This window comes from Ovis aries, chromosome 3 (genome assembly GCF_016772045.2).
Source record: "Ovis aries strain OAR_USU_Benz2616 breed Rambouillet chromosome 3, ARS-UI_Ramb_v3.0, whole genome shotgun sequence".
In the NCBI taxonomy this organism is placed as follows: Eukaryota; Metazoa; Chordata; class Mammalia; order Artiodactyla; family Bovidae; genus Ovis; species Ovis aries.
Window position 1 is genome coordinate 63077836 of NC_056056.1, and position 21947 is coordinate 63099782.

Below are 21947 nucleotides of genomic sequence, written 5' to 3' on the forward strand. Positions count from 1 at the left end.
GTTAATGACTTGTTTTCTTCCTTCTAGTCTGTAGATGTTGATTGGCCCCCTGCTCTGGATGACTAGCTTTCATACTTGGAAACAAAGAGTAGGCTTTTCCAGCTCAGCATGGACGTCCATCCAGCATACACTGTAAAATGGTTGTTTTTACCCACCACCAAAATGGTTGTTTTTCCAACGGTGTCTTGGAAATCATTTGGATCATGTTGATCTATATATTTTTAAATTTGTTGTAACATCTCAGGATCTAACTATGTGTATAATTTGTGTTGAATTATTCTAAGGATGTCTTATGATTTTTCTCCAATCCCCAACAAGCCAAATTATGAATAATGAACCATTCATTTAGTTACAAAAACAGGATACATTCTCTGATAATCTGAGAAGCTCTAATTTCTTTCAGCAAAATTTCCCTCCATAAGATGTCAAAATCATGTTTTAAATTTTTTAAATAATCTTGATAAAAGTTACCTCTAGATTTATGCAGCACAGTATCCTTATAATATTCTAGGATATCAAATGAAAATCTGACATCATTAATACTTTTCCCAGTAAGCTTCAAGCAAGCGATTACCAATAGAAATACTGTTTTGGTATGATCTGTCAAAATCTTAATGACTCCAAGTTACTCTTCTGACAATCTAGAATTGTCAGTATGTTTCCTGGGGGAGAGGAAGTAACACCTTAGGAATTGAGGCATACCATGTTAAGAGACTTTTAAATGAGGAGACACAAGTGCCTTCAATGACTTTAATCCCAGGGATAAGATTCTGAAAACCTGACTTGCTAAACAAAGGTAAGCTGATATTATTCCAGAGTGCTTCAATATATTATCTAATTGCAAACATCTTCATCAGGTAGATAAGAGTATTATCATCTCCACTTTATAAATATGAAAACCAAAGAATAGAAGTTAACTGATTTATCTCAAATTCATCTAAAGTTCCATATCTGGGACTAGGACTGAAGTTTCCTGGTCTCTAGGGTCGTTTCTAAAAAACCTTATTATTGAGCACCTCCTACATGAAGGAGGCACCGAGAATGTCATTTTAATGCACATAACCATTGAGAACTGACTTTTGGAATTTAGATACCAAATCAAGCTTACGAAAAAATAGCCCAAGTAAATTTCATGTGAGCTCATATGATTACCATTTGTTAATTAGTTAATCACCAGTTGGTACTCTGAAAAGGAAAATCATTAAATAAGCACAACCTAAAGAAAATGGATGGATCATTAAAAGTTTCAGAAAGGAGTCTTGTTAAAATTTCAGATATAAGTGCAATTTTCATCACCATGATTCAACTTTCTGTACTTATTTTGGAACACGTGTGACCTAGATAGTATGGATTACTCAGTTTCCCATCTCTTCATTAAACATGCTTTAGAACTACCCTGGTGGTACAGTGGATAAGAATCCTCTTACCAATGCAGGGTACATGGGTTCAACCCCTGGTCCGGGAAGATCCCACATGTCACAGAACAACTAGCTCATATGCCACAACTGCTGAGCCTGTGAGCCACAACTACTGAAGCTCGAGAGCCTAGAACCTGTGCTCTGCAACAAGAGATGCCACCGCTTATGAGAAGCCCATGCACTGCAATGAAGAGTAGCCCCCGCTCACTGCAACTAGAGAAAGACCACTCACAGCAACAAAGACAAAAACAAAAAAAACAAAAAAACAGAAAAACATGCTTCAGAGATACTAAGTTGTATTATTAACCTTAGGAATCAGGAAAATGCTTTAACTGACATGAAAAAATTTCATATGTGAATGAAAGTGAAAGTCACTCAGTCATGTCCGACTCTTTGTGACCCCATGGACTGTCCATGGAATTCTCCAGGCCAGAATACTGGAATGGGTAGCCGGTCCCTTCTCCAGGGGATCTTCACAACCCAGGGATCGAACCCAGGTCCCCTGCTTGGCAGGCAAATTCTTTACCACTGAGCCACCTGGTAATAGCAAATAACTTTTTCATTGTTCTCAATGCCAGAAAATGAGAAAGGGATAATAGAAATAAACTTGTGGTAAAAATGTAATTGTGTGAATGTTTCTTATTTTCTAGGGAAATTTTGCTACAAGAGAGATTTAAATAATTTGAGAAATAGTCTTTTGTAGGTTTCTTCTTGGCTCAGCTTTGCATTTAGTAGATGTCCAGATGGAAGAATTAAGAACCTCTTTAGCAATTATTAGAAGACTTATTATACTTACTCTAATGGGATTATATAAAATTTCAAGAGGAAACAGCTGTATATACTTATTCCAACTATTCATGAGACAGACTGTTGAAAATTAATTTAGGTCTTCATTTAATTAGAACTGAAAACATTAATAGAGTCCAAAAAATATATATTTTTTTGCCTATATAAAAATATTCTTAAATTAGTTTTGTGATCTTCTCCTATTGTTTAAATGTATGTTTTTGGTTTTTCAGTAACACTTAAGGGAAAGGGCCCTTTGTACTTTAAGTATATCTTTGTCCCCAATACAGTCTTGTTTTGTTTAAGAAAGACACTGAATAGCTGGAAAAGTGAAAGAAAAAATTGCTAAAATGAAAAATTTCCCTAGTAAGATGAGTGGTTTCATTTACATTATGTGAAATCAATTTAGAAATTAAATTTCTATTTCTATAAAAAGCATCTTATTTAAATAGATCTTTTCTTATGGGGTTCTTCTGTTCTGATTTTTAACTCCATATAAGAAAATGAACTTTGATTAAGCTTTCTTTAGTTGATTTTTTTTAAATGATAGCCTTTATTATTATAGAGAAAATACATTTTATAACATTTTTCCATTTTTTTCATTTTGAAATAACTTCAAACTTGTAAGAAAAGTACAAAGACGGTTTTTTCCTGAAATATATCACCTCAAATACACTAGGTGTGTAATTCCTACAAATAAGGACAAATTCCAACAAACAAGGACATTGTTCTACTTCATCACAATGTAACTATCAAAGTCAGGAAATTAACACTAATATTACTATTTTTTTACCTTTATTATTGGTTGTGGCATGCAAACTATTAGTTGTGGTATGTGGGATCTAGTTCCCTGACCAGGGATTGAACCCAGGCCTCTGCTTTGGGAGCATGGGAGTCTTAGCCGATAGACTATCAGGGAAGTCCCACTAATACTACTATAAATTAATCCACACACCTGGTTCAAGTTTCACCAGTTGTCCCAACTATGTCCTTCATAGTCAGGAATGACACTCTGCATTTAATTAAGTTTCTTTAATCTTCACTGTGGTGTTGGAGAAGACTCTTGAGAGTCCCTTGGACTGCAAGGAGATCCAACCAATCCATTCTGAAGGAGATCAGCCCTGGGATTACTTTGGAAGTAATGATGCTAAAGCTGAAACTCCAGTACTTTGGCCACCTCATGCGAAGAGTTGATTCATTGGAAAAGACTCTGATGCTGGGTGGGATTGGGGGCAGGAGGAGAAGGGGACGACAGAGGATGAGATGGCTGGATGGCATCACTGACTCGATGGATGTGAGTCTGAGTGAACTCCGGGAGTTGGTGATGGACAGGGAGGCCTGGCGTGCTGCGATTCATGGAGTCACAGAGTCGGACATGACTGAGCGACTGAACTGAACTGAACTGAATCTTCACCAATGTGATACAACTTGTCTTTCCTTGATTTTCATTAGTTTAATGTTTTTGAGGATTTCAGGCTATTTTGTTGACTATTCCTCATTTGGGCTTGCCTGAAACAAACTGAATCTCATACTGAAAACTGAGTTTATACCAGTACTTCCAATTCCAACCTTCTTCTAGTTTCTCCCTTATAATTAGGTTTAGCTTGCACCTTTCTAGCAAGAATACCCACAAATGGGAGATTACCGTCTTACATCTTCTCAGATGTCACATGATTTGATACCTGCAGTTACTGGTGACTGGGCTTTGATCAGTTAATGAAGGTGATGTCTGCCAAGCCCCTCCAATTTTAAGTTAACCCTTTTTTCCCCCTTTAATAAGTATCTTGTAGGGAGACCATCAAATTTTTCATTCACTAGTTTTAGCATTTATTGAAGACTTTCACCTGAACCAATCACAACGATTGTCAAATGATTTTCTAATTCCACCATTCATTTTATATTTACTGGTTGGCATTACACTGAATCCACATCCTTCTTGGGGATTCATGGCTTCCTATTTTATTTGATGGTTTATAATTTGTTACTGACATTTATTTTTATTTCTAAAGGTTGACTTGGCCACTGGATACCCCTTCCAGCTGGCTCCTTTGTCCTTCTGACATATCCCCGTCATTCCTAAAGCATGTTCTTACTTTCTAATATAAAGACATTTCAGGCTTATCTTGTATTTCATCTGCAGCCCTGAAATGGCCATTTCTCTATGAAGAACTGGTTCCTTTTCATGGAAAATGATGGAAAAAAGATCTAGGCACTAGGTGTGCCCATTGCTACTGTGGCATTGCTGCTCCCAAGCCCTCTCATGGCATGCATGTGTACACATACACCTATATATTTACCTACACATAGCACGAGCTTATACCAGTACTTCCAATTCCAACCTTCTTCTAGTTTTCTCCCTTTCCGTATTTGCAGTTCCTTTCTGACAGAAATCTGGCCCCTATTAGCCTTAACATTTTACTTAATAGATCATTCCCCTTAATAAATAACCAATCTATTGCCACATCCTTATTCAAGATCACTGAGATTCCCCTCCCTCCTACCCTCAAATGTTCCTAGGCTCCACACTGTAATCCCACACTAGGCCAGCACCTTTTCTCCCTGTGGCAGATGTAACTCTTATCTTGTGCAGAATAAGCAAATGATTTTTGTTATGAATTGTTCAAGAAGGGAGAGACACAGGGAGCAAGTAAGTTAGGAAGGCAGAAAATGAAAATCTTTTAAAAAGGTATTTTGGTACTATACAGAATTATCATTTTAAAGGACAGTTACATATGCAAATATATTCAGCTATAGCATTCCATAAAAATGTCTACTGTTTCTAAGCAACCAAAACTGCCTTCTTCTGTAAGGCGTATGCTATAAATATAAGACAATCTCAAATGTTTTAAAAGTCAGATAGCAAATTTCTGTACGGCTTTAGAATTTTTTCCATTTATTATATTATCAAGAAAAAAATCATTGTATACAAGATATTACAAAGGTAATAAAATATTCTGTACAAAAGACATTTTGACATTTTAAAAATGAGTTCATCTTTTAAGTCTCAACATTAAATAATTAAACACTGAGAACTTTTAAAAATCATTTTTTCAGTGCTTCCAAATTCATTAGTCATTAAGAAGCATATACAAATATTTAAACAGTTAAAAAAATAGAACAGTGATTCTGTGGGGATCGAGAGTCATCATAGTTAACAGTATTTTTAAGTACACTTTTTAAAAATGGAAATCATCTAGAAAAGGATTCATCTGGTTTGTACCATGCATTTAAGAATGCCCATTACCCAAAAACTTGGTGTTTTCCTTTCTGTCTCATCTTAAAGCTGTCTGAAGTCTGCACCATGTGCTCAGTTGTGTCTGGCTCTTTGCCACCCCATGGACTGTACTACTCTGTCCAAGGAATTCTCTGGGAATGAATACTGGCGTGGGTTGCCATCTCCTGCAGGGGATCGTCCCAATCCAGGGATCAGTGACCAGTATTTTTATCTAATTACCCAATAAAATCAAGTGTGTCACCAATGAAGTCTCCCGAGACTAAATTTCAGAAATAGATCCTCAAACACTCCAACTTATTTTTCACTACATTTTATGCAAAGCTATAATGTTTGATTAAAGTTTAAGAAAATAAGATGAATGTTTGCTACCTTTAACAAAAATTTGTATTTTATTGATCTGCCCGTATTCCTGAGAACTTGATTTACTGAAGCACCAACATTTTGCACTAATTACTGTTTATTACTGATAACATATAGGTGTTTAATGATTATTTATTCTTTAAATTTCTGAAGTCCAATAGTAAACTGAAGTTGTAGAAATAAGACATGTAAGAATAAAGAGTATAAATGCTACTCCTTTTAAATATATAATTACTAGTATGTTGTTTTTTTCAAAACTATAGACATTTAGAATAGAAAAAATATTTAGAAGAAATAATTGTTTTGTACCTGTGTTTTATTAGTGAAGGTAGTGGGGACATGATTACTATTGAGATTTGACATTACTCATTGATGTTAAGTTTGTACTTTAAACTCTGCTAAGATGTATTAGTTAAAATATTAATTTGACTGAATCTTAGACAAAGGCATAAAACTGGACAAAACAACTCATATATTTATCTCTGATTCGCTGCCCACATCTGGGCTTATAATGTAAAAAGCATGAAATTTTCTGTTACATGCAATGCAAAAAGCATATACTCCAGAAGCAAAACAGATCAGAAATCTTTCACTGGCCACTTCATTAACTATGATGAGACTCCTTTTTAGGAATATAGTCATAATACTCGCAATCTGTAGTCAATTTTGGCAAAGAAATTAAGAGTTAGAATTTGAGAACTAGAAGTCATTAATTGACCTTATCTTCAGTATACAACAGGAAATGTTCTTGAAAGGATACGGCCAAATGCAAGTCCTGCAGACCTGGCCTTGGCAATAGCTAGCCATTCTAAAGAGAAAGTCATCTCAGGGTTCTTACTAAAGAATCTAACCCACAGTGATTTGTCACTCTGTGAATTGGAAGAAATGTCTGGATTGGATCTCCAAGATTATCAGGGCCATAGGATATATGCATATGTTGGTTTACTAACGATATTTGATTTGTACTATACAGTTTACAGTGCTTCTTATGCATTATTTTACTTAATACAACACACCTTGTGAGGTAAGTAAGCTGGGAACCATGTGTTTTATATCTGAAGACATAGGCCCATAGGAAGTGCCATCTGCAAAATAGTATATAACTTCTAAGTGGCAGAGCTGAAGACTCAAACCCAGATGTCCTGACTGAAAATTACTCTTTCCATTTCTGTTCTTTACCACCACACAGTAATTTTTTAAAATCCCTCAATAAATCAATTTATGGTAGAAGAAATTATTTGGGACTACTAGGCACCCTGGATCACCAATTCTAAGTCTCTCTTAACATGGACAGCATAGTTCGTTTTTCTGAAGCATTAGGTTAGAAATAACCCAGCTGTTTGTTGTCCACTAAGGCTTTGAGTAGGGAAGCCCAGCTACCAGTGCTGAACACCAATTAGAGAGTAGGTTCTGATGACAGAAATCAGATAGTGGTTTTCAGGTTCTTTCCTGGCAAGTGGCAGGAAGGAAACTTCTGGGGATATAGAAATGATTATTTACATATGTCAAAATTCACCAAGCTATAAATTTGAAATTAGCCTACTTTATGCACTTTACTGTACGTTATCCCTCAAAAGAAAAAGACTGACATCTTTGAGAGCAAGTCTGTTGTTTCATTCACCTCTATGTCATTTCTAGCCCCTAACATGGTGCTTTGCACATTAGATATTCAAAAATGTGATTGGTTACATTAATACTGGAGTTTCTGTGCAAGGGGAATGTGCTGAGGGAGTGCACCAAAGATGAGATTAAACCTGCCACATAGAGAGGAGTAAGCCCAGAGATACGAGACAGTTATCCTAAGAACTGTAAAATTTCTACCTAATACTCTCGACACTATAGGAGGTAGAGGGTAAAGTATTTCACAAACCTGGTATGCACTGCTTTCCCTACCAGACTAAATACCTTTCTCTTTAAAAATCATATACTTGTCCACATTTTTTATAATCACATCTATGTCAGTTTCATTCTTTCCCTCTCTTAATATTACCATTTATTTAGCACCAACTAGGGATTGTGCTAAGTGATGGAGTGCTAAGTGATTGTCCCAAAGGTGAATGAGATAAACTATGTCAGTGTATAACTCAGTGTGAGGAGGTCTGCAGTGGGGACATGTGCAAAGCTGTGCCTCGGCTAGGGAGGCAGGACATAAACCACACAGCTCTCGAAGGCCATTTGCTATGGCTGTGAAGAGCAGAGTAAGAGTGAATACCCTGTCAAAGGCATGGAGGCCTGGTGACCTGAGAGAGGTTTTTGTTTGTTTTTCAAGGAATGCTAACTACAGAATACTGGATTGGAAGTATGGGGATTTTTTTTTTAACTGGAGCAATATGGAAAAGATTCTTGTGAGGGAAGAAGAATGAAGGCCTAAACTAAGAAAGAAGCAGGAGTGAAGCAGGGACAAATGCAAGAGAGTTTTTTAGAAGGCAAATCCAAAAAGACGTGATAACTCTTTCAGTGTGAGGACAAAAAACAATAAAATATGATTCCGAGGTTTCTATTAAATATCTTCAGTGGCAGGGTACATGGTAATGCCATTAACGAAAGTAGAGAATATGACAGGAACAGCCAGTTCTTGAGAGAAAGCTGAAGCTTTCTTCTGGGCACTCTTGAACTTAACCAGGGGAAAAGATAGCAACAACCGAGCACTGGGATCGAGAACCTGGAACAAAAGTCAACCTCAGAGAGGAGTACCCTAGGAGGGAGTGGTCAAGAGGACAGGTTATGAATAGAGCAGAGTGAGGGCTGGTAAGAAGACACTAGATTTGACAAGGGAGGGTGTCTGGTTACTTCCCAGAATATCCTAAGAAAATAGGAGGAGCAAAGAGAAAGCCTGACAGGCTAAAGAATGACTGGGAAGTGAGTAAACAGGCTGAACGCACTTCATACAGCTGAACAGTGCTGGACGTGAAGGGAGGGAGCATGACAGCAGTGGGAAAAGTGTTTATTCTTGCTCTTTTAGGCGAGAGAAAACATTTACTGTGTTTATGCAAGAAAAGCACTAAATGTTACATGAGGATACAGAAACAAGATGGGAGAGAAAAGGAGGGATCTGCTATATAAAAAGAGCTTACAAAGCAAGAGGTCCTTTTTTCCTCAAAACTGAAAGTGGGGTGATAGAAAAACAGATGAAAGTATAACCACATTTAGAGAAAAGAAGCTGCCGGTTTTTAATTATAAAATAAAATTTATGATCAATAAATAGCACCTGAAAAATAAAAAAACCTTTGGAAATACTCTGAATACAAACATAGCAGGACCTTACTTCCACTTAGACAGGAAAAACCCTGCAGAACAAGTTGGTTGTTTCAGTTAAAATATCCATTTAGCTATCCTAACAGTGTTTAAGCTGATAAGTGCAAGTTAATACAAAATTATAGGATTCTGTATTTTAAAAAGAGTTCATCATCTATAAGCTACTATCTGGAGATATCCCGGGTTCATATTTTGAACAAGAAAGAAATTATGCCTTCAGATTTTTTTCTGGTACGTTCTACTAAAGTATATTATATGCTTATGATTTTTACAGTTGTATAATAAAAATATGTCATTCTGAAATCATAACTCAGAAATATTAATGAGTTAATCTTTATTGCTTCTCAAACTCTACTGACCCACAGTCTTATCTTGCTCTCCCTTCTCATTTCCTGGTATCACTCAACTCAGAATTTTAATTTTTATGACATCCGCACATTCCTCATTTTGACAAAATTGACTAGTTTTTAATCATTCCAGTTAATTTTTGGTTTGGTTGGATATTATGCTATGCTCAGTCATTCAGCTGTGTCCTACTTTTTTGCGACCCCATGGACTGTAGCCCACGAGGCTCCTCTGTCCATGGGGATTCTCCAGGCAAGAATACTGGAGTGGGTTGCTATGCACTTCTCCAGGGGATATTCCTAACCCAGGAATCAAACCAGGGTCTCCTGCATTGCAGGCAGATTCTTTACCAGCTGAGCTACCAGGGAAGCCCCTATATAAGTGAAAAGACATTGTTTCTAGCTAGGAATATGCTCAACAATTGTGGTAGGGTCTAGTTGTAAAATAAACTAGGTCTTTAATAAATTACTTAGCATCACAATTAAGATTACTGTCCAAATTCTATAGTCATTTTGTCACTGGAATTACTTTGCTTTCAAATAGTTTTGAAAGCAAAGGAGTTATTACTCATCAACCTGAATGATTGATTCTGATATACATGATTCTGATATAATAAACTGAATGTCACATGAAACAGACTGAAACGTCACATGAACTATAAAAATCATAAACATTTAATAATTAAAGCTATTCTTTCTTTCAAAAACCAAAGTTCTATTAGTAATACTTTGAATGCTCAATACTTACTAAGTGTTTAATATGAAGCAGACACAGTTCTGCAAATGCAGGATTCAACAAAAACAAAACTTTGCCCTCACGAAGCTTATATTCTAGTATAGGAAAACAAATATAAACAAACAAACGAGTCAGATCATGATAAGTGTTACAAATTTAAAGGAGGGGAGACATGGAGTACCAATGTATATATAGTCAAGGAAGGCCTTGATCAAGTAACAGCTGAGTGAGGCTGAAGGATGCAAGGTGTGAGCTACATATACAGCTGAGAAAAACATTAAGGGCAGAGGGAATACCAAGCCCGAAGGGCCTGAGGCAGGAGTGTACTTGGGTGTTTTGGTCAAAATTCATTTTTATTCATAGAAAATACACTTAATTCCAGTTGTTATACTTAAGTGAAAGTGAAAGGCACTCAGTCGTGGCCAACTCCTTGTGACCCCATGGACTATACAATCCACAGAATTCTCCAGGCCAGAATACTGGAGTGGGCAGCCGTTCCCTTCTCCAGGGGATCTTCCCAACCCAGGGATTGTACGCAGGTCTCATGCATTGCAGGCAGATTCTTTACCAACTGAGCTACCAGGGAAGCCATTGTTATAATTAAAGTTTCTAATTAAAAAAAAAAAATCACCTCTTAATAATCCTGTTTTAACTAAGACAATGAAACTGTGGCTTTAAAAAAAAAGTACTCAGCACCATTTACTCATTTAGTTTCATTAGCTGCTTATAACTGAACTTGGTGAAGAGGAGTGCTGAAGCCAGAGAGCCTGGAGTTGAATGAGAAGGGGAAAATGGTAGTGGATGAGGTGAGGAGAGGAAGGGAGTGTGGGCCTGCTAATTTTAAGGACTTTTGTCTCTACTCTGAGTGAGATGGGGAGCCACTGGATACTTTTGAGCAAGTGAATATGATTTCATTTGTTTTAGAAAGAACAACTGTGGCTACTGAACAGAGAATAGACTTGGAGGAACACAAAGATGTAAAGAGAGTTTGGGGAAGTGATAATTCAATCTAGGCAAGAGAAGATATGGTCTGGAACAGGATATTAACAGCAGAGGTCAAAAGAGGTGGTCAGCTTTGGATATATTTCAAAGGTGGGGCCTACCAGATTTGTTGGGGGATTGGATATATGGGAGATAAGAAGAGAGAAGCAAAGATGACTCCACTGTTTTGCATATGAGCAACTAGAAACATGGCACTGCCATTTATTGAGGAAGGACAAGCAAGTTTGGGAGAGAAGATTAAGAACTCAGCTCTGAGTGTGTTGAGTTTGAGCTTTAATTAGAATTTTATGTAGACATGTTACACAAGCTGTTCTACATACACACACACGTGCACTCTCTCTCTCTCTCTCCAAGTCTGGAGTTCAGGGGTGGGTCTAAGCTAGGGGTAAAAATTGGGAGTTGACAGCATGAAACTGTATGAGATCACAGTGAGTTGGGACACAAAACAAACAGAAGAGGAAAGGTCCAAGGTAACTTCTTCCTCTTAAAACATGGATGTAATTTTGCAAAACTTAGCAATGGCCCCAGGACTGGAAAAGGTCAGTTTTCATTCCAATCCCAAAGAAAGGCAATGCCAAAGAATGTTCAAAACTACTGCACAATTGCCCTCATCTCACATGCTAGCAAAGTAATGCTCAAAATTCTCCAAGCCAGGCTTCAACAGTACGTAAACCGTGAACTTCCAGATGTTCAAGCTGGATTTAGAAAAGGCAAAGAAACCAGAAATCAAATTGCCAACATCCACTGGATCATCAAAAAAGCAACAGAGTTCCAGAAAAACATCTACATCTGGTTTATTGACTAGGCCAAAGCCTTTGACTGTGTGGATCACCACAAACTGTAGAAAATTCTTCAAGAGATGGGAATACCAGACCACATGACCTGCCTTTTGAGAAATCTGTATGCAGGTCAAGAAGCAACAGTGAGAACTGGACATAGAACAACAGACTGGTTCCAAATTGGAAAGGAGTACGTCAAGGCTGCATATTGTTACTCTGCTTATTTAACTTATATGCAGAGTATATCAATGAAATGCTAGGCTGGATGAAGCACAAGCTGGAATCAAGACTGCTGGCAGAAGTATCAATAACCTCAGATATACAGAGGACACCACCCTTATGGCAGAAAGTGAAAAGGAACTAAAGAGCCTCTTGATTAAAGTGAAAGAGGAGAGTGAAAAAGATGGCTTAACACTCAACATTCAGAAAACTAAGATCATGGCATCTAGTCCCATCACTTCCCAGTTGGTGTTGGACAGGGAAGTTGGTATTGGACAGGGAAGCCTGGTGTGCTGCAGTCCATGGGGTCACAAAGAGTTGGACACGACTGAGCGACTGAACACAACTGTAAAGCTAATGTCAAGCAATTTTAAAGGTATAGATCTAAACTGCACAAAATGTAGAGAACTCCCATACCCTGAAAGCTTACTTGAAAGCTTACTGCCTTCTCCTCAACTTAGCATTTTTATTTTTTTTTAATTTTTTATTTTTATTTATTCATTTGTAAAGAGTATTAAATTTGTTACAGTATTGTTTCTGTTTTCTGTTTTGGTTTTTTGGCACACGAGGCATGTGGGATCTTAGCTCCCCGACCAGGGATCAAACCCACGCCCCCTGCATCGGAAGGTGAAGTTTCAACCCCTGGACAGCCAGGGAAGTCCCTCAACTTAGCATTTTAAAGGAAGTTTGAGTTACATGTAAATCTAGCAACTCTAAAAACCCTCAGAAAACCCCTTAGGGGTCACCTTGGGGTTTATTTTAGGGGTCCCCCAAAATAAAGGAATTAATTTTTCCAATGACATAGCCATTACAGGTTTTACCTTAAATTTGCTTAAAAGCAAATATCAGTTCATTCATTTAACTAAGAATACATTAATACATTATAAAAGAAGTATAAAAAAGCATACCTGAAAAAACTGAAGACTTGCTCTAATGTTCTCCCTCAGTCTATCCTGAGGAAATGAGGCAGACTCTCAGGATAGAATTCCCACCACATTCTGTTATTATTAAATGTTTCAAAAGAAGAAACAGTAAAGCTCTTTTAAATTTCTATTTTGGAATTTCCTTTCTGACTGTTTCCAAATTTGTATTCTACATACCCAAAGTATGTATGGGTTGTTTCTACATACCCAAAACAACCCAAAGTTAGTTGTTTTTTTTTTTTAATGGAAAACTTGATTTTATTCATTATTTAACATGTCAGATTCATCATACATTGGTTTATGTAAATTTCCTTTGCATGTAGGACTCCACAATGCATCATAGCCCAGGAGTTCAGTCTGTGGGATTTATCTACTTTTGAAGCAAAAGCCTTCTGGAAATGAATACTAGACTTTTCCTAACTCTTCCTGAAGTTAGGAAATGAGTTCCTCCCTCTCTTTTGGTTACAGCTTCAAGCACTGAACGTTTGTTGTATTTCAACACAGTCTGTCTCAGCAAAACAAGAAGCTCCCAAGCAAAGATTGTCTGTTAGAGGAACTCCTTACATACCTAGTTATAAGTACAGCTGACCCTTGAACAACATGGGGGTTGGGGTACTCACACACCATACAGTGAAATATTTGTGTTAAAACTCTACAGTTGGAGTAACACAACATTGTAAAGCAACTATATTCCAATTAAAAAAAAAAAACTGCATAGTTGGTCCTCAGTCTCCATGGTTTTGCATCCAAGAATTCAGTTCAGTTCAGTTGCTCAGTTGTGTCCAACTCTCTGCGACCCCATGAATTGCAGCACGCCAGGCCTCTCTGTCCATCACCAACTCCCAGAATTCACTCAGATTCACGTCCATCGAGTCGGTGATGCCATCCAGCCATCTCATCCTCTGTCATCCCTTTCTCCTCCTGCTCCCAATACATCCCAGCATCAGAGTCTTTTCCAATGAGTCAACTCTTCGCATGAGGTGGCCAAAGGACTGGAGTTTCAGCTTTAGCATCATTCCTTCCAAAGAAATCCCAGGGTTGATCTCCTTCAGAATGGACTAGTTGGATCTCCTTGCAGTCCAAGGGACTCTCAAAGAGTTTTCGCCAACACCACAGTTCAAAAGAACCAATTCTTCGGCGCTCAGCTTTCCTCACAGTCCAACTCTCACATCCATACATGACCACTGGAAAAACCATAGCCTTGACTAGACAGACCTTTGTTAGCAAAGTCATGTCTCTGCTTTTGAATATGCTATCTAGGTTGGTCAGAACTTTCCTTCCAAGGAGTAAGCGTCTTCTAATTTTATGGCTGCAATCACCATTGGCAGTGATTTTGAAGCCCAAAAAATAAAGTTGACACTGTTTCCACTGTTTCCCCATCTATTTCCCATGAAGTGATGGGACCAGATGCCATGATCTTCGATTTCTGAATGTTGAGCTTTAAGTCAACATTTTCTCTCTTCTCTTTCACTTTCATCAAGAGGCTTTTTAGTTCTTTTTCACTTTCTGCCATAAGGGTGGTGTCATCTGCATATCTGACGTTATTGATATTTCTCCCAGCAATCTTGATTCCAGCTTGTGCTTCTTCCAGCCCAGCGTTTCTCATGATGTATAAGTTAAATAAGAAGGGTGACAATATACAGCCTTGATGTACTCCTTTTCCTATTTGGAACCAGTCTGTTGTTCCATGTCCAGTTCTAACTGCTGCTTCCTGACCTGCATATAGGTTTCTCAAGAGGCCGGTCAGGTGGTCTGGTATTCCCATTTCTTTCAGAATCTTCCACAGTTTATTGTGATCCACACAGTCAAAGGCTTTGGCATAGTCAATAAAGCAGAAATAGACATTTTTCTGGAACTCTCTTGCTTTTTCCATGATCCAGCAGATGTTTGCAATTTGATCTCTGGTTCCTCTGCCTTTTCTAAAACCAGCTTGAACATCTGGAAGTTCACAGTTCACGTATTGCTGAAGGCTGGCTTGGAGAATTTTGAGCATTACTTTACTAGCATGTGAGATGAGTGCAATTGTGTGGTAGTTTGATCATTCTTTGGCATTGTCTTTCTTTGGGATTGGAATGAAAACTGGCCTCTTCCAGTCCTGTGGCCACTGCTGAGTTGTCCAAATTTGCTGGCATATTGAGTGAAGCACTTTCACAGCATCATCTTTCAGGATTTGAAACAGCTCAACTGGAATGCCATCACCTCCACTAGCTTTGTTCGTAGTGATGCTTTCTAAGGCCCACTTGACTTCACATTCCAGGATGTCTGGCTCTAGATGAGTGATTACACCATCGTGATTATCTGGGTCATGAAGATCTTTCTATACAGTTCTTCTGTGTATTCTTGCCACCTCTTCTTAATATCTTCTGCTTCTGTTAGGTCCATACCATTTCTGTCCTTTATCGAGCCCATCTTTGCATGAAATGTTCCCTTGGTATCTCTAATTTTCTTGAAGTGATCTCTAGTCTTTCCCATTCTGTTGTTTTCCTCTATTTCTTTGCATTGATCGCTGAGGAAGGCTTTCTTATACCTTCTTGCTATTCTTTGGAACTCTGCATTCAGATGCTTCTATCTTTCCTTTTCTCCTTTGCCTGCTTATCTTCTTTTCACAGCTATTTGTAAGGCCTCCCCAAACAGCCATTTTGCTTTTTTGCATTTCTTTTCCATGGGGATGGTCTCTACGCCCCAACTGTGACATAGTAAAGAAAATCTGCATATAAGGGGACCATAGGTTCAAACCTATGTTGTTCAAGGGTCCAGGGGTATATGAATATGGTATAGTCTCAGTCAAGGAAACATAAAATGTTACATTTATAAAGGTAGCATCAAAATAGTTACCTTTAAAGGATTTAATTCTTAAATCACCATTTATATCTTACAAGTTAACTTGAAAAAATTCAAATGGAAATGAATCACTCAATTGTTCATTTTGCATAGCTCCAATACCTGAATACTGACTATTTTGACCAAAACTATGACTGTTTGCATTAGTACCATTTGATGGTCCTGCCTCATTTATCATACTGTTATCTGCACAATTAAAGTCAGATCCCTCAAATGCCTCTGACTGTGCAATAAAAGCAGTAGTACTAGAGCTGGTGACTGTTGACATACTGGAAGAAGACATCTGATGGAGCTGTCTCAAGTCTCTTGGGTCTAACACTGAATTACAGGAAGGATTTTCAAGATTCATGCTCACAAGTCTGGGATTATCGGTCTCCCTCATGCTGTCATTACTGGGTGTTATCATGTTCACAGGGCAGTTAGGCAGCATGCTGGCATCAGAAATACCATATAAGTCAGCTGGTGATACAGATGATGCTTCCATTCTACCTATGTCATTAGCATTGTTATAAATGCAAGCATTAGAAGCATTCAGATCACTCATTTCCAGGAATGGTGGGATAACTTGTGAATTAGAGGAAAGTGTCCCTGTTGAAAAACCACTCAGTGAATTTGTATTGACTGAGCGTGAGGTGGGGTGGGCGATTGATGACCAGCCTGAAGAAGACTGAGTACCCATTGGTAGTATGGCTGAAGCAGGATGTGACAATGTACTTGAGATGGACGCAGAGGAGGAATAGTAGGATTCTGCTTGACTTGAAACAGGCCTGGTAGTTTCTGGCAAAACTGCACCATGAGAAAACAAGTTTGGTTCTGTGGGGAAGGAAATGTAGTTTTAAAAAACTGAAATGAACAAAATTCTAAATTAAAATTATGTAAACACTCATAAAAAAATTTTCAAGGAAATCAATGTAACACTTCAAATAAAAATGTTAAATAGGAGATAATTATTAGATAAGTCCAAAACTGAATTCCATAATACTGTTTTACAAATGCCTATAAAATAATTTGGTAAGTTATTTTGGCATAGAAAATTTCATTTCAGTTAAATGTGGAAATCTAGCTTCTGAGGCCTTATAAAGGTATTTTTGAAATGTGAAAGATAAATGTCAGAATTTCACTTAATGGGCCTCTAAATATTCAAAATCATTTCATATTCTCTTCTTCCAGGAGAAAATGGAGGGATGGAGGAAACATTAAGGATGATTGAGAAATCTACATAAATTTCTAAGCCATATTATGATATAACTCACACTAATGTTCTATAAAATTTTCAGAAAAAAATGCAGTAGTATATTTAATTACATATTATATGACTGCTGTACATATTAAACCAAGAAAAAGCATTGATTTAAGAACATAAAAAGAAAAAAAAAGACTTCTAATTAACCCTGGATAATGATCTAAAGCAGAAATTGGCAACTTTTTTTCCATAAAAAGCCAGATAGTAAATATTTTAGGTTTCATGCATCATGCAGCCTCTATTGGAACTTCTTAACTCTGCAGCTATAATAGTACAAGAAAAGAACCATAAACAACATGCAATCAAATGAGCTGTGTTCTAGTAAAACTTTATAAATAAATATAGGTAATTGACCAGGTCTAAACCACTTCTTTCATGACACGCTGTAATTAGTACAATTACCATCATAGGAATGAAATGTAATTTCTCAAACAATAAATCCCCAAACATAATCACAGTTGCTAACAGGACTTTCAGAAGCTGAGATCAATTCATTAAATATTCATAGCATGAAAAAAATATGTAGGAATGGAATAAATCAAAGACTCAGTTTTCATTACTAAGAATAGAATTCTAGTATATTGTGCAAAACACTGGTCTCTCTGATCACAAGGAATACGGTATCGGGCATAAAATACCTTTTTTGATGAATCTTCCTTCTCCAGTAGGTCCTAGGGGACTAGGTCTAGGTCTTTCAGGAAAATTAACTCCTGTGATAAATTTTTTCCATTATTAAATATAATTTGAAAAACAACAGTATACCAGTTAAAATTTGAAAAACTGAATAAAGAAAAAAAAGAAAAACCCCAAACCAAATTTACTTAAATACCAATCAAACCAAAATATTCTTACCACAATCCTGCCACAGTTTCTGGAAAAGCAGAGTTGTTTTTTGTTTCTTTGCTTTATTTCCATACGTGTCTGGTTAGAAAGAAATCGGGAAAATGTGTGAATATCAATGAGTATGCTTCCTCTCCTTTAACACATATATAGATGTTTTATTCCTACATAGAAAATGCTTTAAATAAATGTACATAACATGGATTTCTATGTGTCACAAAGTATGTCCCAAATCAGTAATAAAGGGCATTTTTCTCTTAGTAAAAAATAGTTTATAATATTCATCTTGTTTTATTATAACATCTACAGGTTAACCAATGGTCAATTAATGGGCTAAGGGCAGATTAGGACCAAGATGGAGACCACTTTCTGAGTGGCAAGTTTGCCATCTATCAAGAAGGTACAATAAGGACCAAAACAGAATCTCAAATATAAAACAACTTCTGATAAACAGGTTAGATATGTTGAAATTATCCCAGATACCTTTCCTAAGAAAGAGATTCAAAGAGCACAAAGATGAATCAAAAATCAATAAAAAACTTTAAGGAAAAGAAAATTGTGAATACATAACATGACTATATTCTAATATATCTTACAAAACAATGTTCTTAGCAGGACTAAGAAACACATAAACCATTAACACAAAAGGTCATACCCTTTTCATCTGGCAGGTATCTAAAGTCCATAGATTCACTAACTTCCTGATCGGAAGGTCGCCGCAGCTGCATCTTCACTGTTACGGGTTCTGTTATAGCTTTGCAGTATGGCGGAGTCTTGAAAACAATGGCTACTTGACGGTGTACGTCAGCTTGTGAAAAGACACCTTTTGCTTCCCACTCATTCAACACAAACCGAACTTCTATGTCGTCTAGTGATTACAAAAACAAATAATTCAAACACAAAGTAAAATGTACCAATCACTTTAAAATATATTCTGAATTCAATGAAACAAACAAACAAAACCCAAAAAATACCTTTCTGAACTTTGTCACAGAGTAGAAATATTTCATCTCCTCCTTTGACACTTCCACAGTTCTTATTTACACGACAAATCCTTAATTCTGCAGTATTAGGAGCACCTAAATACAAAGGATTTTTTTTAATGGGTTGCTACCTTAGTAATTGAGTTAGACAAGGTTGTGGTCCATTTGATCAGACTGGTTAGTTTTCTGTGATTGTGGTTTTCAGTCTGTCTGCCCTCTGATGGAGAAGGATAAGAGGCTTATGGAAGCTTCCTGATGGGAGAGACTGACTGAGGGAGAAACTGGGTCTGTTCTGATGGGTGGGGCCATGCTCAGTAAATCTCCAATCCAATTTTCTGTTGATGGGTGGGGCTGTGTTCCCTCTCTGTTATTCACTTGGGGCCAAACTATGGTGGAGGCAATGAAGATAATGGCGACCTCCTTCAAAAGGTCTGATGAACGCATTGCTACACCCAGTGCCCCCAACCCTGCAGCATGCCACCGCCAACCCACAGCTTCGCCAGAGACTTCTGGACACTCAGGGGCAAGTCTGGGTCAGTCTCTTGTGGGGTTACTGTTCCTTTCTCCTGGGTCCTGGTGTGCGCAAGTTTCTGTTTGTGCCCTCAAGATTGTTTCCCCAGTCCTGTGTAAGTTCTGGCGGCTCCATGGTGGGGTTAATGGTGAGCTCCTCCAAGAGGGTTTATGCCATACCCAGGTATGCTGCACCCACAGCCTTGTCTAACTCAATAAAACAAAAGACACACCGTATAGGGCCACCCAAGATGGATGGGTCATGGTGGAGAGTTCTGACAAAACATGGTCCACTGGAGAAGGGAATAGCAAACCACTTCAGTATTCTTGCCTTGAGAACCCCATGAACAATATGAAAAGGCAAAAGATAGGACACTGAAAGATGAACTCTCCAGGTGGGCAGGAGCCCAAAATGCTACTGGAGATCAGTAGAGAAATAACTCCAGAAAGAATGAAGAGACGGAGTCACAGCAAAAACAACACCCAGCTGTGGATGTGACCAGTGATGGAAGTAAAGTCCGATGCTGTAAAGAGCAATAATGCATAGGAACCTGGAATGTTAGGTCCGTGAATCAAGGCAAATTGGAAGTTGTCAAACAGGAGATGCCAAGAGTGAACATCAACATTTTAGGGATCAGCAAACTTAAATGGACTAGAATGGGTGAATTTAACTCAGATGACCATTATATCTACTACTGTGGGCAAGAAAAAATAGAGGAGCCATCACAGTCAACAAAAGAGTCTGAAATGCAGTACTTGGATGCAGTCTCAAAAATGACAGAATGATCTGTTTGTTTCCAAGGCAATATCAATATCGCAGTAATCCAAGTCTATGTCCCAACCAGTAATGCTGGAGAAGCTGAAGCTGCATGGTTCTATGAAGACCTACAAGACCTTCTAGAACTAACACACAAAAAAGAAGTCCTTTTCATTATAGGGGACTGGAATGCAAAAGTAGGAAGTCAAGAAACACCTGGAGTAACAGGCAAATTTGGCCTTGGAACAGAATGAAGCAGGGCAAAGGCTAATAGAGTTTTGCCAACAGAACGCACTGGTCATAGCAAACACCCTCTTCCAACAGCACAAGAAAAGACTCTACACATGGACATCACCAGATGATCAACACCAAAATCAGACTGATTATACTCTTTGCAGCCAAAGATGGAGAAGCTCTATACAGTTAGCAAAAATGAGACCGGGAGCTGACTGTGGCTCAGATCATGAACTCCTTACTGCCAAATTCAGACTTAAAATGAAGAAAATAAGGAAGACTACTAGACCATTCAGATATGACCTAAATCAAACCCTCACGATTATACAGTGGAAGTGATAAATAGATTCAAAGGATTAGATCTGTTAGAGTGTCTGAAGAACTATAGATGGAGGTGTGTGACATTGTACAGGAGGCAGGGATCAAGACCATCCCTAAGAAACAGAAATGCAAAAAGGCAAAAATATTTGTCTGAGGAGGCCTTACAAATAACTGTGAAAAGAAGAGAAGCGAAAGGCAAAGGAGAAAAGAAAAGATATACCCATTTGAATGCAGAGTTCCAAGGAATAGCAAGGAGAGATAAGAAAGCCTTCCTCGGCGATCAATGCAAAGAAATAGAGGAAAACAACAGAATGGGAAAGACTAGAGATCTCTTCAAGAAAATTAGAGATACCAAGGGAACATTTCATGAAAAGATGGGCTCAATAAAGGACAGGAATGGTATGGACCTAACAGAAGCAGAAGATATTAAGAAGAGGTGGCAGGAATACACAGAACTATACAAAAAAGATCTTCACGACCCAGATAATCACAATGGTGTGATCACTCACCTAGGCAGGAATACACAGAACTATACAAAAAAGATCTTCACGACCCAGATAACCACAATGGTGTGATCACTCACCTAGAGCCAGACATCCTGGAATGTGAAGTCAAGTAGGCCTTAGGAAGCATCACTATGAACAAAGCTAGTGGAGGTGATGGAATTCCAGTTGAGCTATTTCAAATCCTAAAAGATGATGCTGTGAAAGTACTTCACTCAATATGCCAGCAAATTTGAAAAACTCAGCAGTGGCCACAGGACTGGAAGAGGCCAGTTTTCATTCCAATCCCAAAGAAAGACAATGCCAAAGAATGCTCAAACTACCGCACAATTGCACTCATCTCACACACTAGCAAAGTAATGCTCAAAACCACTATGGTTTTCCCAGTAGTCATATATAGATATGAGAGTTGGACTATAAAGAAAGCTGAGCACCAAAGAATTGATGCTTTTGAACTGTGGTGTTGGAGAAGACTCTTGAGAGTCCCTTGGACTGCAAGGAGAGCTAACCAGTCCATTCTAAAGGAAATCAGTCCTGAATATTCATTGGAAGGACTGATGTTGAAGCTGAAACTCCAATACTTTGGCCACCTGATGCGAAAAGCTGACTCCTTGGAAAAGACCCTGATGCTAGAAAGATTCAAAGTGGGCGGAGAAGG

At 37.9% G+C, this 21947-nt stretch overlaps 2 protein-coding genes across 5 annotated transcripts in view; one reads left to right on the top strand and one right to left on the bottom strand.

Annotated features, from left to right (window-relative positions):
* The window catches only part of PUS10 (pseudouridine synthase 10), a 79214-nt gene extending 77172 nt beyond the window's left edge, over positions 1 to 2042 (top strand). For all 3 annotated transcript variants that reach the window (XM_042246113.2, XM_042246114.1, XM_027966798.2), the window contains exon 18: positions 28 to 2042. In XM_042246113.2, the coding sequence (XP_042102047.1) occupies positions 28 to 66 (39 nt within the window). In that variant the 3' untranslated portion in view covers positions 67 to 2042. The remainder of the gene's footprint in view (positions 1 to 27) is intronic.
* Positions 2043 to 5074: 3032 nt separating this feature from the next.
* REL (REL proto-oncogene, NF-kB subunit) overlaps positions 5075 to 21947 on the bottom strand; it is a 49072-nt gene continuing 32199 nt past the window's right edge. The window contains exons 6-10 of one of the 2 annotated variants that reach the window (XM_004005929.5): positions 18956 to 19060; positions 18637 to 18849; positions 17994 to 18062; positions 17780 to 17851; positions 5075 to 16711 (exon numbers count right to left, since the gene is read on the bottom strand). In XM_004005929.5, the coding sequence (XP_004005978.1) occupies positions 15930 to 16711; positions 17780 to 17851; positions 17994 to 18062; positions 18637 to 18849; positions 18956 to 19060 (1241 nt within the window). In that variant the 3' untranslated portion in view covers positions 5075 to 15929. The remainder of the gene's footprint in view (positions 16712 to 17779; positions 17852 to 17993; positions 18063 to 18636; positions 18850 to 18955; positions 19061 to 21947) is intronic. The other variant, XM_027966801.3, reaches the window with a different exon arrangement.